The sequence below is a fragment of the Brassica oleracea genome, chromosome C6 (assembly GCF_000695525.1).
Source record: "Brassica oleracea var. oleracea cultivar TO1000 chromosome C6, BOL, whole genome shotgun sequence".
In the NCBI taxonomy this organism is placed as follows: domain Eukaryota; kingdom Viridiplantae; phylum Streptophyta; class Magnoliopsida; order Brassicales; family Brassicaceae; genus Brassica; species Brassica oleracea.
In genome coordinates this window covers 33,188,792-33,204,952 of record NC_027753.1, presented here as the reverse complement: position 1 = coordinate 33,204,952, position 16,161 = coordinate 33,188,792, and the positions used below count along the sequence as shown (strand labels likewise).

Below are 16,161 nucleotides of genomic sequence, written 5' to 3'. Positions count from 1 at the left end.
TGCACATGGATAAATGGATAAAACAATAGAAATATGCAAGATATCAGATGTAAGAAACAAAAAAAATTGGAGCCGCTCCTGGGTAACATTCTTATCTGCGGATGCTTTACATCCTTAGTAACATATTTACATGTTCAATTCTTAACTCATGTATATTAATTTGTGATGACAAAAAAATAAAACAAATACAAGTAGGTAGTTATGCAGATATTATACGAGAAGACTTTCTCCAAAAGACTTACAAAACCTTATAAAATTTATATAACCGTAAAAAAATGAATTCTGATTTTTTATTTGATTATAATGAGTTGGTTGTAATTTCACTGGCATTTGGGTTATTTTTATATTTCATTGAAATTTGAATATACTTTTGCATTTAGAATCAAGTTTTGAATAATATTTGACAAATTCCTAAAGTTCATTAGCCTATCACCTAAGATCACAAAATATTTTTTCGTTGTACATCTCTCCTTGGTTCAACAAGTCAACTTAGTTCTGAGGAGCTGGGCCACGTACTTTCAGCCTTCAGGCATCGTTAGTCTTAGTCTAATCTGACGATTTTCAACTGACTTGTATATTATATGGAGCTGAAGATTCATTTCTATGAAACGAACAAAATCTTATGTCCCAAATGGAATGAAGCTTCCAACAATACTTCATGTGCAACCAACTTTACAGATAAATTTACAGATAAAAATCTCAGTAGACTTTGAACAAAAAAAAATCTCAGTAGGCAACTATTTTTACCTTTTTTTTAACCACGTATCATTTTTGCGTGATGTCGGTAGGTATGTACATTTAGGTGGTTTGTTTATATAATTCTGTAATCCTGTAAAATTTTCTAGTTACAAAAGAAAATTATATTTTAAATATTTAAGATATGTAATTAAGTATATTTAGAACAATTGTAAGATTTTTTTTTGGATTTCACAATTTAAAATATACAAAGGGTGAAAAGTTTATTTACTTAATGTTTAAATCATGTAAATTCAATATTATTAATTATATGTTATTGATGCCAGAATATAATTTTTTTATCCTCACATGATGGTAATCATTTTTTAAATTATATATATATTGACTGGTATAAATAGTTAATTTTTTCTATAAAAGTTTAATTATTTTGATATATGGATTTGATCCGGCGATGATCGTTCGCTTTGAAAAACAGATTTTCACCCACATTGTTTAACAGTCTACATGATCATATGTTAGACTTTAGTCACTTAACACGTACCCATGTGAGAAAACTTATTCGTAAATGTGGGTTACATAAGATTAAATTTCTAGGTAATTTTCGAAGCTAAACTGTTTTACCTTTATTTGAAAAAAGCAAAGTTGGTATCATGTCTATGCATAGCATACTATAAAAGTCGGGTAAATGAAATTCACATCTTTATCTATAAACATTAAAATCTAGTTGTTTGAATATACCAATCTGAAAAATCCTGCTTTTATGGCCAAGTAACTTTCACCCTTCGTAGTGAATTCACTTCAATACCTATAAGCAATCCCAATTCAGGGTTAACTTATACTACTAACTTCCATTTGTCTAAATTTAATCACAATCTCATTTTTGTGTCAAAAAAAAAATCACAATCCCATTTTATTTATACAATTGAGTTGTTGCAAGCGCCAACCAATATAAACTTGGACGTCTTACGAATGTGTTGTTGACGATTACCAGAAAATAATATCTTCGGGAAAGGCTATTAAATATATATACATCAATCACAGTATCTTATGGCCAAATAAGAAAGAAAGCAATCAATCATCTACATAGATGATACGTAAAAGCAATTAATTTAAACAAATATTAGTTACAAAAAGAAGAAATTAAACAACTATAAGTAAAACATTCAAATCACAATTAAAAATACATATCTGCTTATAGCAACTGGTTTTGGGAAGACAAACTGAAAAATGCCTTTGCCACGTATACCTCAAAGTGTATATTTTTTTTTTTTTCAACGAGACCACGTAAGATCCAGAGAAAGGCAAAGATTGAATAATTTTAGAGCTTTGATGTACTTTTGAACCTATGTTATATGGAATCAGACTTGGTCATGTAGAAGCGAAATCATAAAGAAGTGTAGATGCAAAATTTTGTTAAAAATTAATAAACGGATATATCTTAGAAGCATACATCCATATATATATATATATATATATATAATTTTATAAAAACATGTGACTAAGAAGTATATGATTTAAATTAAAAATTAAAATCACTTATTCATCTTAATAATTTTATATCCATTCAACTGATTTCATATTATAATCATGAAAATACTAACAGATTAAGTTTATAAAAACTATTATCCAATTAATCAAATTGACTATCTTAAAATATACTTGAATATATATGCAAAATCTATTATAAAAAGTTGTTGTGCACAAAGATAATTTGTGGTATTAGTGTTAATATTTGAATATTTTATCCTTTTTATTTTAATACTATTAATTTTTAGATTTTATCCAAAATAAAAACATAATTTTATATATTTTTATTTATTGATGACATTAAGTTTTACGACAGAAGAGGAAGTTCAAACGGAAACGTAAAATTCCAACGAAGTTATTTTAGAAACGTTTTGGAAACTAGATTTCGAAAGCTTTCACAAACGTTTGATTTCGATTCCGAAGCGAAATGCAGACGTTTGATGAGCTTCCGTGCTACCAAGTTTAGAACTTTGATGCGTACATTTATTATATATATATAAGTTAGGATATTTTCGTATCATGTTAAATTTCTTAATCTTCCAATTTAAAACTAATTGGCAGTAAATAAATTGATCCAAAATTTTTATATATTTATTATGTTTATAATCCATTAATCTTTACATAATTCCATTAATTTCTAGAGATTAGGTTTATGATCCATTAATCTTTACATAACTCCATTAATTTCTACATAACTCTAATAATCTCGTAGACCATTATTTTTGTATCGGAAAGCGCAAGCCATTTTTGAACCAATTATAAGAGTATGGATCGATGAAATCAATATTTTCATTAGTTAAGTTTGGAGGTTTTGATACCATGCAAGTGTTTGGGAATTGGTCATGATCACCTTTCCATTGAACGTAAGACAGTATACATACAAGATGAATGATATCTATGATATCTTGCATATTTTCATTGTCTTATTCATTCACCCATGTGCATTTTGATCATATAGAGTAGGATTTAGCCTTGTTTAGGTTGCATTTTGCATACATGAGTCCTTATCAGGTATTGGAGTACCACATGGAGTTCTTGGAGACATTTGGGTGCATTTGGAGCTCAAAAGAGGTGAAAAAGGTGATCATTGGACGAGCAGTGCATGGGAGCGACCTCACCGGAGCGACACCGTGAAGTCGCTGTGACACCCTTTCAGAGCGACTTGACCAGAGCGACGCAGCGAGGTCGCTCGCGTCTCCATCACCCGGAGCGACGTGACCGGAGCGACGCAGCGAGGTCGCTCGCGTCTCCATCACCCGGAGCGACGTGACCGGAGCGACGCAGCGAGGTCGCTCGCGTCTCCATCACCCGGAGCGACGTGACCGGAGCGACGCAGCGAGGTCGCTCGCGTCTCCATCACCCGGAGCGACGTGACCGGAGCGACGCAGCGAGGTCGCTCGCGTCTCCATCACCCGGAGCGACGTGACCGGAGCGACGCAGCGAGGTCGCTCGCGTCTCCATCACCCGGAGCGACGTGACCGGAGCGACGCAGCGAGGTCGCTCGCGTCTCCATCACCCGGAGCGACGTGACCGGAGCGACGCAGCGAGGTCGCTCGCGTCTCCATCACCCGGAGCGACGTGACCGGAGCGACGCAGCGAGGTCGCTCGCGTCTCCATCACCCGGAGCGACGTGACCGGAGCGACGCAGCGAGGTCGCTCGCGAAGAGCGACCCAGAGCGACGTCTCGCAGCGACCCCTCCAGGTCGCTCCCGAAGCCTGTTAGTAAATGAACATTCATCTAGACATAGAGTTTGTTTAAGATTGTGTCTAAGCTTAAGGTTGATAGTTTGATTGATCGTTTGCCATCTTTAGTTCGAAACTTGATCACCCAAGGTCTAATCCATATGCCCATGAGTTCTCTTTTCTCTTAGTAAAGAAAGTCATTTCATTTATCATTAATCATTAGTTTAAAAACCATCTAAATCATTGGTTGCACTTAGATTAAGTAAGTACTTGCATTCTCAGTGCTTTAACTCCTAACATCAATCGATTAACGCCTCAGCTGTCGTATCGTAAATATATAAGGAATATACTTTTTTTTCGGAACTATAAGGAATATACTTATCCTATAAAAATTGGATATGAAGATATCCTAACTAAGTAGGGGTTATTGGTTGTTGTATTTTAATGGATTTGAAAATCAGAACTAAATCTAGTGTTATTGGTTCTATGATTTTCAAATCTGTATTAAAATCATGTGTTATTGGTTTAATAATTCGTAAATTCTGTATCAAATCAAGTGTTATTCAATCGTACGGATTTACTAATATATTTGATTTTATAATGGATTTGAATGGATTTGTTTGGATTTTTTAGTTAAAAATATAAAGACTCAAATCCAAGGGAAAACTTCCGGATTTGCATATTTTACTTGGATTTATAAATACTATATGGATTTCTAAATCAATCAAAATATATAAACCAATAACACCTCCAAAAAGTAGCTTCAAGATTTTCTTAAAAATGAAAGAATAACAAAATGCTGTTGAGATTACAATTGGATTAGTCGAAAAATACCAAAAACTTACTCCATTGCGTGTGTAATTTTTGTTAACGTCCTAATCATTCATGCAACAAAGATCTTCAGTTTTACTTGCTCATCTCCACTTCTTCACCTCATTCCAACTAAAAATTAAGATCCATCCATCCACTTCTAACCTCTTTATATTTTAAAAGCAAAATTCTCATACTCATGTATTTCTTAGTCGGAGATGCCAACACAAAAGGACCGAAACTCATCATCAACATCATTATTTCTAGTGATCAAGCTTCTCAATCCACTGCTCCACCATTTCCTAAATCTCCTTTTCTATTTCTTCATCCTCTGCTTGGGCGTGGTAGTTGGAATCATTGTTCATTCTTCTCTAGAAGCATCATTTTTGCCTTATTATCCAACCGTTCAAAGTATTTCCCAACTCGTCCTCGTTACATCTCCTCCTCCCCCTACTTCTTCTCCTTTGCCTCAGAACTACGAGATCGAAATGTTTCTGAGGCCACCGAAGATTAACATCATGCATAATATGGAAGACAACGAGCTCTTTTGGAGAGCTTCAATGGATCCTAAGATCCCAACTCGTCCTCGTTACATCTCCTCCTCCCCCTACCCTTTCTCTCGAACCCCTAAGGTTGCTTTCATGTTCTTGACAAGGGGACCTTTACCTCTGTCTCCTCTATGGGAAAGATTCTTTCGAGGGTATGAAGGTCTTTTCACTATTTATATTCACACCAATCCGTCTTACAAAGAGTCCATGCCCCAAGGCTCGGTGTTTCATGGCCGCCGCATTCCAAGCAAGGCCAGCTTCTAACCCCATCGTTTATTATATTTCCCTTTCTGCCTTCTCTTTTCCATTTTGGTTTGTTGCAATAGTAGCTAGGTTTGGGGAAAATACAAATAGCGTTTAACACTTTAACCCATTCACAAAAAGACCACAATGACTTGTGTGGCATATAATGGAATACATTTTATATTTTAAATAGCTCTATCTACCTTTCTACATTTTATATTTTAAATAGCTCTATCTACCATTCTACATATCGTTAACCGTGTACTTAACCACTAACCTAAATACCCACTCTGAACTAAATAGGTTCGATTAGTATTAATTTTCTTGGTAGTATATAATCTCAAAACAATTGCACAATTGATGAATACAAAAATTTGTATCTAATCAAAGAGATCACAATCTAACGTCATTATGTATTAACGCAGAGAGTGGACTGGGCAAACGCAAACATGGTAGACGCAGAACGTAGGTTACTAGCAAACGCATTATTAGACATCAACAACGAGCGTTTCCTTCTCTTCTCCGAAGCATGCATCCCTCTCTTCAACTTCACCACTATCTACTCTTACCTCATCAACTCCACTCAAACCCACGTAGACTCTTACGACCTCCCCTTCGGCCGCGTCCGCTACAACCGCCGCATGTATCCGCACATCCACATGCACCACTGGCGTAAAGGCTCTCAGTGGTTCGAGCTAGACCGACCCATGGCCCTGGAGACTGTCTCCGACACATTCTACTGGCCCATCTTCAAGGCATACTGTCGGTGTCCGGACGAGCACTACTTACCGACGCTACTCAACTTGACGCCCAGCCTTGGGTCGCGTAACTCAAACAGGACGCTGACGTGGACTGACTGGGGGAAGCGTAGGGCCCATCCGAGATCGTTTGGTGGGCCGGAGGTGAATGTGGAGTTCTTGAAGTGGCTTAGGAGGAGTGACAAAGAGTATTGTGAACACAAAGGAGTGGATAAGACGAGGCCTTGCTTTCTCTTTGCTCGCAAGTTTTCGTCTAATGCTTTGGATAAGTTGCTCCGATTTGCATCCACCGTCATGTATTTCTGATCACTATTTTTCTCTGTACCATTTATTTTCATTTTTATAGGTGTGTAAAGTTCTTATACTTGGATATATATGTATTATCTGAAAGTTGCACTTTGATTTGTGTTCATACGGTTTTAACTATCTTACAATAGTCTTTAGTCGTATACGGAGTATCTATTCAGAGGAAGATGTTTCAACGACCATTATATATCTACTCGTGTACATATAATAACTCCTATAAAATATGGTCAGATGACGGAGTCTTAGCCAAAATATGAGAGTGGTTTTAAACCGTATGCAAATGCATCATTTATTCAGTTTTTATATACATATTATTGACAGAATTCGTCATGCGAACACTGTAGACTATACTAGTGGTATTCTGGCGCTACGCGCCGGGTTCGTAAGTTTAATTCTTACATGAATTTACAATTCATTTTATGGTCTTAGTAAAAAAAATGTTCAAAAATGTTCAAAAATATGAAAATGAAAATATGTTGAGAGAAAATGATCTTTTTCTGATCCAATTGATACTGGTTAGCGATCCTAGTGTATTACTTTTTTTTAAAAAAGTTACTTAGTTCAAAGTGAAATAGCATAAGTGGTTGTAACTAATCGATTCAATAAAAGTATAATAAAAAGCCGATAGTCTTAACAAAGTTAATTTAGTTAGAATTTAAATATAAAGTAAAGTTGATGTTTTATTTAGAGAACATAGTTATACTGTTAAGTACCATGTGGACAGTATATAGAAGGAACGACATTTGAAATTTTATTTTAGTGACTAATCTGAATTTAAACATGTGTAATGAAGTTTTGTTCATATATGTTTTTATCTGATTTTTGGTTTAAAAAAAAAATAATTCTGGTAATGGAACATATTAGGAAATGAAGAAAAAAAATTTATATATATTATATTTTTTAAAATTTTAAACGAAAATCAAAAGCAGTATGTAAATAAACTGAAAATTGGAACATAAGAAACCCCCATATAAATTGTAATAATGCTGAATCATAGATGATTTGATCCCTACATATGGGAAATATTATATTTGTACGAAGCCATTGATCAATGCAGTGGAAATGGAAAGTACGGCGTAAAAGAGCATAGATAGTTCCATTGTTGTAATTTCTGAAGTATACCGTGCATGTATCTTTTTTTTTTTTTTTTTGTAGTTGGAGGCCTATTAGTTGCGTCAAGATCGGTGATGATAAGGTTGACGTCAGGTCTTGCAGTCGCGTTTTGGTTGTAGTCTGTGATGGTAAGAGTAACTTGAAGATCATCAGTTACGTTATTCTCTTCGTCTGTTAGTAATTTCATCACATATTGGGTTGTTTCTTGAATAACCATGGTTGAGTCGCATTGCTCGTTTTCATGGTATGTTAACATGAATTCCATGCCATCAGTTGTGGAGTCATTAAAATTACCTTGATAGTCGGTGATAGATGGTAGCTGGAAATTAATAATATATTGTTGTGTGCTGGGTCTGTTGATGTAGACTTGAAGTGTGTTGGTGTTCGATTTCATGGTATGTTATCATAAATTCTATGCCCTCACTTTTTGAGTCATTAAAATTATCTTGATGGTCTGTGATAGATGGTAGTTCGAAATCAATGATAGATTGTTGTGTGTTGGGCCTGTTGATGTAGACTTTGAGTGTGCGCCGGGGATTTGCTCCTTAAGATCTTGTTTGGTGTGAGAACTCATAAGACAAAAGTGGTTCGTCATTCATTCCTTGGTTATTTGTATGAGTTCAAAGTTGTAAGAAGTATAAGGTGTTATAGCTATATTTTTTTTATAGATGGTGAGTTTAAATTATCGATTTTCTTGATTTCTTGTAACATTTTGTTTAAAGGACAATTTAATTCAGAAACGTTTGGTCTTTTGAGTCAATGGTTTGTAATGAATTGATTGTTTGTTTTATGTTAGACTGTTATCAAGATTATCTATAAGCGAAGATAAGAAGATACAAATCAATCATTTTGCAACCTTAAAAGAGTAAAAGTCATATCAAGAGTTTCTATACCAAAGTTCCTAAACCATAAACCTACGGACAAGTGAATAAAAGAAAAGTAACAAATTTTTTTATTAATTTTAATATTCCAATATTTAATTTATCCAGCTGATAATAATTTTAACCATCTGTATTTGTTGATGTTGTTAAAAAGGCATAGGTTTTTCTCACCACTAAAAAAGTTTATCCTCTAGTTGTTTTACTTTTTTCAATATTTATTATATAGTGAATAAAAATAAATTAATATATTACAGTTGATATTCAACACAAACATAACAAATTATTATCTCTGTTTATATTTTGGATTTATTGATATTTTTATCTTTTTAAATATTGTATTTTAAACTTATTATGTTTAAATAATATGAAAAAGAGGAATTGATTCCTCGTATTTTTTGTAAAAACATTTCCTAGAACCATACAAATATAATATTGCTTTTAGAAATATATGTACTCATTATTAAATGTTATTATATTATAAAAATAACTTCTGATATTGATTTTTATATTATCTTATAAAAATAATCTGATATTTTATATTGAGGTAACTTTATTATAAATTATTATTTAAATAGTTTTATTTATTTATTTATTGGATATTCTTCTTTTATCTGAAATAGTGTATATAATGTTTCAGATTATTCTCAGTTAAATTATGTGCTAAAAAAGTTCTCTTGTGGAAGTCAATAACCCGTCGTTGACGATGTGTGTGTTCTGAATGTTTACTTCTAATCAGATCGTGGTGGTGAAAAAAATTCATCAACTTCGACCTCTCAAGAAATAGAATGTAAAGACAATGAGTTGTTTAAGGTGAACGTCATCCTATAATACATATTCAGGTCTATACAGGTGGATGTCTTACAACCTTAGCGAAAGTATGGGTGGGCCTTTTGGTCCAGCATCAGTATGCCGTATAGATGAACGTTCTCATGATCATCATTTTCTTTAAATTGTTGTAGTCTGTGTATCAAAGTAAAAATTGGTGCAAGAGGTGGCAGTCAAAAATAACCGGGCTGCAGAAGAATTGTATCAGTGATGTGGTTTATGGAACTCGCATTTACAGTTTTTCACAGTCTCATAATGGTTGCCATTGTTAGTGGTAGAAGGAGAATCACCACCAATGATTTTTGGTTAATGCTAGTGGCTACAACTACATTAGGAGCAAAAATAGAACTGCCTTTTTTTTCTGAAACGCGATGGCTAGCTCGTGAAAGACCTGAAGACAAACAGAAAAATCCATGTGACGTGGAATTACGTTATTCATAAATGCGTAATGTTACACATAACTGTGGAAAAGCACCTGTCAAGGCGAATGGTTGCATTGTATGTTGAGTCGTATGTGTTTCTTCGTTCAATGTGATCCTGAATTCCTGATGGCGCACAACTCACCAGTAATGTCTTGGCAAGAAAAACATAGTCATCAATATTGATATGCTTGAAAGCAGAGGTAACATACAGAGGATGTGAGACTAACCGGGTAGGTGGGTGTTGATATTTGCCAACGGAAGTAGTTTTTGTGGTTGCAGAATATAAACATCTTCTCAAGTATTGTAATATCCGGATGAGTTATGTCAATGAACGCCGCAACATCTTCCAAGTATTTATCAAGGTGGTGGTGCTCCGCGCTACGTCAAACCCCCTTATTGAGTAAATAGAACCTTCCTTAAACAGGTCTCAAAAGGTGTTCAGGCTTTTCTCATTGATGGAACCCTCTGATCAACGTTGCATGTATAGAACATTCATATTAATTTCTGGCTATAATTGGAGAGTTGATGGTAGACGGTCATTGTAATCTAAGAAGCCAAAATATATTGCCTTGAACTGAGATGTGTCTTCTAGACCATCACCTGAAACTTTCCTCCATCGTGAAACTTAAGATTTATCTATCTGTTGCATACATATATGTAACTTATGTATTCTGTATTCATACCTTTTGCATCCAAGATCAAAGGGAGTAATGGTAGGGGCATCATCACCATCAAGCTTGAATTATGCAGCTCGTTGAAGTTCAACCATGGCTTCACCCACAATTTTGCTTCGTAAAGCTTCTTCTTCTCAGGATCTCCAAGGTCAGATGATGTATCATTGCTGCTACAACTGGCTAATCACATTCCTAAATATGATCCCTAAAGATGCACACAAGTTTAAACATTGAACTTAATTTCAAACAACAAATCACAGAATATCTAAATAATTCTACAGGAATTGGAGAGGCCACTGAGAAAGTATATATATATATGGTTAAACACTGGAAAAAGGTTTAAGAACAATGGATTGGTTAAGTACCTCAGATACATTTGAACCGAGATCCTTAGGATTGTAGCTAATGTTGAAGAAGAATAACCACACTGGACCCAAAAGATACAAATAAGTCACAACTTTCTATAAATGGAAAAGAAAAAAGTTGAAAAGGTTGGGATTTTTCTTCTTACAGTGAAACTGAATGGAATATGACCAAGAGAAACGATTAGAACAAATGGAAGAACATGGATAGAGCTGTCTCTGATAACTTGAGACGAACCCATCATACTCGACTGTCTTGAACCCATCCGGTACCAACTCCCTGTGTGAATGAAAGGTCATCGCAGATCATTCTTAGCCTCCTCTGTATCACTCTTAATCCTAATCTATATATCAAAGCTTCAAGCTTTAGCTTAATTGTCTGCACATGGAAAGAAAAGTTTACTATTGTGTAGAGAAAGAAGTTAAAACTCTTGGAAAAGAGAAATACTTACATACTAAGCATCTTCCTCACTAAGGAACTCAATGAATCCATAACCTTGATGAAGATTTGTCATCCTATCTTTGGGAACATAGACATTAATTGATAAAATCTAAAAACAAAAAAAGGAGCCTAATGTCAGAGGAAGACTAGTTCTTCTAAGTATAACCAAAAACCATAAGATACAGAAGAAGAAACTTAGCGAAGATTGTTCATATGAATCAAAGCGTTCAACTTACCAACAGGGCATGCTTGTACTAACAATTCCCAAAAAAAATCTTCTAATAGCTACGATTCACAGATAAGAGAAACTTAGAAACACATAGAAAATCTCTCGAATCAATCTGAAATCTAAGGTTCGTGCGAGAGAGAGAGAGAAAGGAGAAGAACCTGGGGGTCGAGATTCCCAACGTAAACAGTAGCTTCTTGATTCCTCTCAGCGGAGTGTTGGCCTAGAAGATTAAATCCTACTCCAGGATATATTAGAGTTGTCGTCTGCTTCTCCTCATTTGTTTCCGCTACTGCACCAACATCATAAATATCAAATTATGTTTTACAATTATAAACAGTGTTAGTAGTGGGAGGGTGCGATGGATCTAGTCATTTACTTGTGTTCTCGAACCTTCCTGCTTCCTTTGTTCCTCTTTGGAACAGTTCAGATTGCAAAGCAGGGTGAAGAATTCACCATTGTTGTAGCTTTGTATACACTGGAAAAAGTTTAAGAACAATGGATTAAAGGTACAATGAAGAGATGATAGTGGGATTCACGGGTTTTGTTGATTGAATGCCATAACTATGGAGCGTTATTTCATCGGGGAAGTGGAATGGGATCGTTAGGTTGCAGGTTAGACAATAATGTCGATTAGAGAGAAGAAAGGGCATCATTTGATGGGCTTTATTTGAAGAGAAACAAACGAAGCCTATAAAAGGGTTGTTTTACTTAGGCCCTACAAACTGAGATCTGTTAAATAAATGAAGCAAACAACGTAAATGAGAGTGGACATGTGTCACAAAAAACTCTTTTCAAGATGATGAGGTGGATGGCTGTATGCAGACCATAACTCTACTTTATATATATAAGATGGCATCTTAGAGCAAATTCCATTGCTAGATAGTCAAATAAAAATTAAGAAAAAAATATGAGAAAGGTAGAAGAGTTTTTAAAAAGATATACTTTGTATATCTTGGACTTTGGGTTTTGTTTGCAAATTTTGAAGGTGTGTGATAGATTTGCGAAACACTTAAAAAATCGAGGTCCTTTATAGCAATTAATTTAGGGGGAGCCCTTGTGTCGTGTTCTTACACAATCTTCTTCTTCTTCTTCCCCTTCTCTGTAGATGAGATTAGATCTTCTTTCTATATCATCTGTCAATCGTCTCTTACCGATTCGTGAAACTATCCATCGTTTGTGATCGAAACGAAGGCTCAGCGATGAGTTCGAAGAAGGTGGAAGGGTCGTCAGCTCCGGCGAATCGAAGAGACCCGTACGAGGTGCTCTGTGTAGCAAGAGACGCTTCTGATCAAGAAATCAAATCCGCTTACCGTAAATTAGCTCTCAAGTAAGTGTATCCTCCTTCATTCAATTCTTAGATTCGTGAAATTGAATCCTGCTGAGATAAGATCCCTTTTGGATTGGATTCAAATTCAATCAATTGAAACAGGTATCATCCGGATAAGAACGCGAATAATCCAGAAGCTTCTGATCTTTTCAAGGAGGTTGCTTTCTCTTACAGCATCTTGTCTGACCCGGAGAAGAGAAGGCAATACGACAATGCTGGGTTTGAGGTGATGCTTTTGCCTCTCTCTGTCTCTTTGTTAGCCTTTTGTAGATATAATTAAAGAGTTGTGTTCAGGCTCTTGATGCTGATGGAATGGAAATGGAAATCGACTTGTCGAACTTAGGAACCGTAAACACTATGTTTGCTGCATTGTTCAGGTGAATTTTTATATCTCTTTTATAAAAAAATTACAATTTGTTTTGAATCCTTTCCTTAATGAATTGTCAAAAAAATGTCAGCAAACTAGGAGTGCCTATCAAGACTACTGTGTCTGCCAATGTTCTTGAGGAGGCTATGAATGGAACTGTTACTGTTAGGCCTCTTCCTATTGGTACATCTGTTAGCGGCAAGGTCTGAACTCTCATGTCCCTTGTGTATTTTTGGATTTGAATCTATATAATGTCTCATACATCAGGTTGAGAAGCAATGCGCTCACTTTTTTGGAGTTACAATAAGTGAACAACAAGCTGAGTCAGGGGTTGTTGTTAGAGTAACTTCAACTGCACAAAGTAAATTCAAAGTATGTTCCTTCTTACTAACTTGTTAGTTGTTTTCCTCTAATTAACGGCATGTTAACTTTGATTTATGTCTTATCTCTCTCCAGTTACTTTATTTTGAGCAAGATTCAAGTGGCGGCTATGGATTGGCCTTACAGGTACCAAAAGAATTACTCTGTTACTCAAGTGTCCGTAGATGAGAAAAACAGGCAGATACAGTAGTCTTTGATAGAAAATATTGACTCTTTAACAGCATCTGGCTTCTATTTGTTATTGCAGGAAGAGAGTGAGAAAACAGGCAAGGTGACGTCAGCTGGCATGTATTTCTTACATTTTCAAGTATACAGAATGGATTCAACTGTCAATGCGGTATGCAAGTTCTGAACCTTTTAATCGTTCATAGTTAGAATAGGCAGAGATGTTAAAGCCGTCCAAATTATGGTTAATGTGCAGTTAGCTGCAGCCAAGGACCCTGAATCTGCTTTCTTCAAGCGCTTGGAAGGTCTTCAACCTTGTGAGGTCTCAGAGCTGAGAGCTGGCACTCATATATTTGCAGTTTACGGTATGTAATCATTACTCTTTTAACAATAGCTGGATCGTTTTTTGAGACTTTGGTTTAACTTGTCTCTGGTTACTTTTCAGGTGATAACTTTTTCAAGACTGCATCTTACACAATTGAGGCACTCTGTGCAAAGACCTACGAGGAGACAACAGAGAAGTTGAAAGAGATTGAAGCTCAGATCTTAAGAAAGAGAAACGACTTGCGGCAGTTTGAAACTGAGTATCGAAAAGTAACTTTCTACTATTTAGAGCTTAGTCAGTATTTAGGGAGACATGTAAGCTGATGATTTGCTATGTTTGTTTGGCAGGCTTTGGCTCGATTTCAAGAAGTTACCACCAGATACACCCAGGAGAAGCAAACTGTATGTTAATAAAACATCTTATAGCTTTGTTCTTTATTGGCATTGTCTGCTGTGATTAATAAGCAATGTTTCTAGAGACAATGTGTTTGATTTGTCTTCTTTGGATGATGGTGAAGGTGGATGAGCTGCTAAAGCAACGGGACTCGATTCATTCGTCTTTCTCTGTGGTGAAGACACCAAGCGGCAACAACTTGAGCAACGGAAGTAGCAGCAAAGCTCAGGGAGATGAACCAAAAGGAGAGGGTGATAGTGCAGGAGAAGAAGGTGGAGCAGAGAGTAGAGACAAATCGAAAAGGAAATGGTTCAACTTGAACATAAAAGGATCTGATAAGAAGCTTGGTTGACCAGATGGTGGATTTGTTCCTTTGTTGGTATCTTAAAGTCTTTTTGGTGTTTTTGTTCATTCGTTCGTGGGAACTGATACGTTGTCACTGGTATAAACTGGTATTATTATCATTGTGCGCGTTATATGTTCATTTGAATGATCCATAAGCTCTTTTAAGGCAGAAGGATTGTTGTGTCATAGGAAAGCTCTTCAAGTTGGGATATACAACTCTGATTTTATTGTAAGTTTTTGAAGTTACTTATAATTTCCTGAAAAGATATATATTATAAAATACAAACCGCTGACAAAAAAATACAAACTTGGCAATTTTTTTTAACACTGGGTAAATCACAATTACATTATATAATTTTTAATCTATTACATCATCATATAACTTTGGCAAATTTAAAATGAGTTATAAATAATAAAATATGGATAAATCGGTTTTTAAATCTAGTAGAGAGGAAGGTGGCGACTAATGTTTCTAGAGCTGAATCTGAGCACAGTCCAGTCAAATATTGATCTTTGTTAGCAATTTTTTTGAATGTTATATACACACAAGTTTTCAAATTGGAAAAAAAATTTTTTATCAAAATCTTTACTAAATTATTTATAGTTCTCCAGATCTGAGATCCGGCCATGAATATTTTATATGATTCTCAAGATTTTATTCATTATGCATAGAAGTTAATTAACTAGCTTTTCCTTATTGAAAGTATTTTAAAAGTTATTGTAATGTCAAATTACTAGAGTTCAACTAATCTCGTCAATACGTTGTACTCCCTCCGTATCAGTTTAACTCGTGTTTTAAGTATTTTGATTTTGTTTTAAAATAAATGATGTTCTCACAATTCTAGGTGCAATTTAATATCATTTGAATTTTTTGACCAATTATAAAATACTACATCTTTTTTTTATTAGTTGAATTAGTTTTATTTAATGTTATTTTATGTAACCAAAGCCAATTACATAAAAATTTGTATTTTTTTAATATTTGTGCAAAAACCTAAAATACCTCTTAAAATGATACAGGAGGAGTAACAAGATGTCTTAAAAATCAAGGATTATTGGGTTATGTGATACTTCATATTATTTCACTACAAGAAAACATAATCTTAACGAGGGCAATTTTCTTTCGTTTGCTCGTTACTCGTCTGTCGTAACACATATTTCCTTGCTAATTCGTCGTAACTTAGCGAGGAATATATTTCGTCGTAAAGACGAAGTAGAGCTATTCGTCGTAAAGACCACGTCAATATTCCACGAAAGGACGTCGCTATATTTCCTCGTAAATACCTCGAAACGAGTTCCTCGTAATCTACACGTAAATACCTTGAAAGAGTTTCCTCGC

The 16,161-nt window shown here is 35.0% G+C and overlaps 2 protein-coding genes across 2 annotated transcripts; both read left to right on the top strand.

Moving 5' to 3' along the window:
* Nucleotides 1-4,934: 4,934 nt before the first annotated feature.
* Nucleotides 4,935-6,571, top strand: LOC106299787. Its single transcript, XM_013735804.1, has 2 exons — nt 4,935-5,516; nt 5,933-6,571. The coding sequence occupies exons 1-2, from the start codon at nt 4,935-4,937 to the stop codon at nt 6,569-6,571; spliced, it is 1,221 nt and encodes a 406-aa protein (XP_013591258.1).
* A 6,026-nt stretch (nt 6,572-12,597) lies between these two features.
* LOC106296389 (chaperone protein dnaJ 15) lies at nt 12,598-15,104 on the top strand. Its single transcript, XM_013732517.1, has 11 exons — nt 12,598-12,846; nt 12,949-13,072; nt 13,141-13,223; nt 13,305-13,416; nt 13,481-13,585; nt 13,670-13,720; nt 13,842-13,931; nt 14,016-14,124; nt 14,205-14,353; nt 14,432-14,485; nt 14,602-15,104. The coding sequence occupies exons 1-11, from the start codon at nt 12,719-12,721 to the stop codon at nt 14,827-14,829; spliced, it is 1,233 nt and encodes a 410-aa protein (XP_013587971.1). The 5' UTR covers nt 12,598-12,718; the 3' UTR covers nt 14,830-15,104.
* Nucleotides 15,105-16,161: the final 1,057 nt, after the last annotated feature.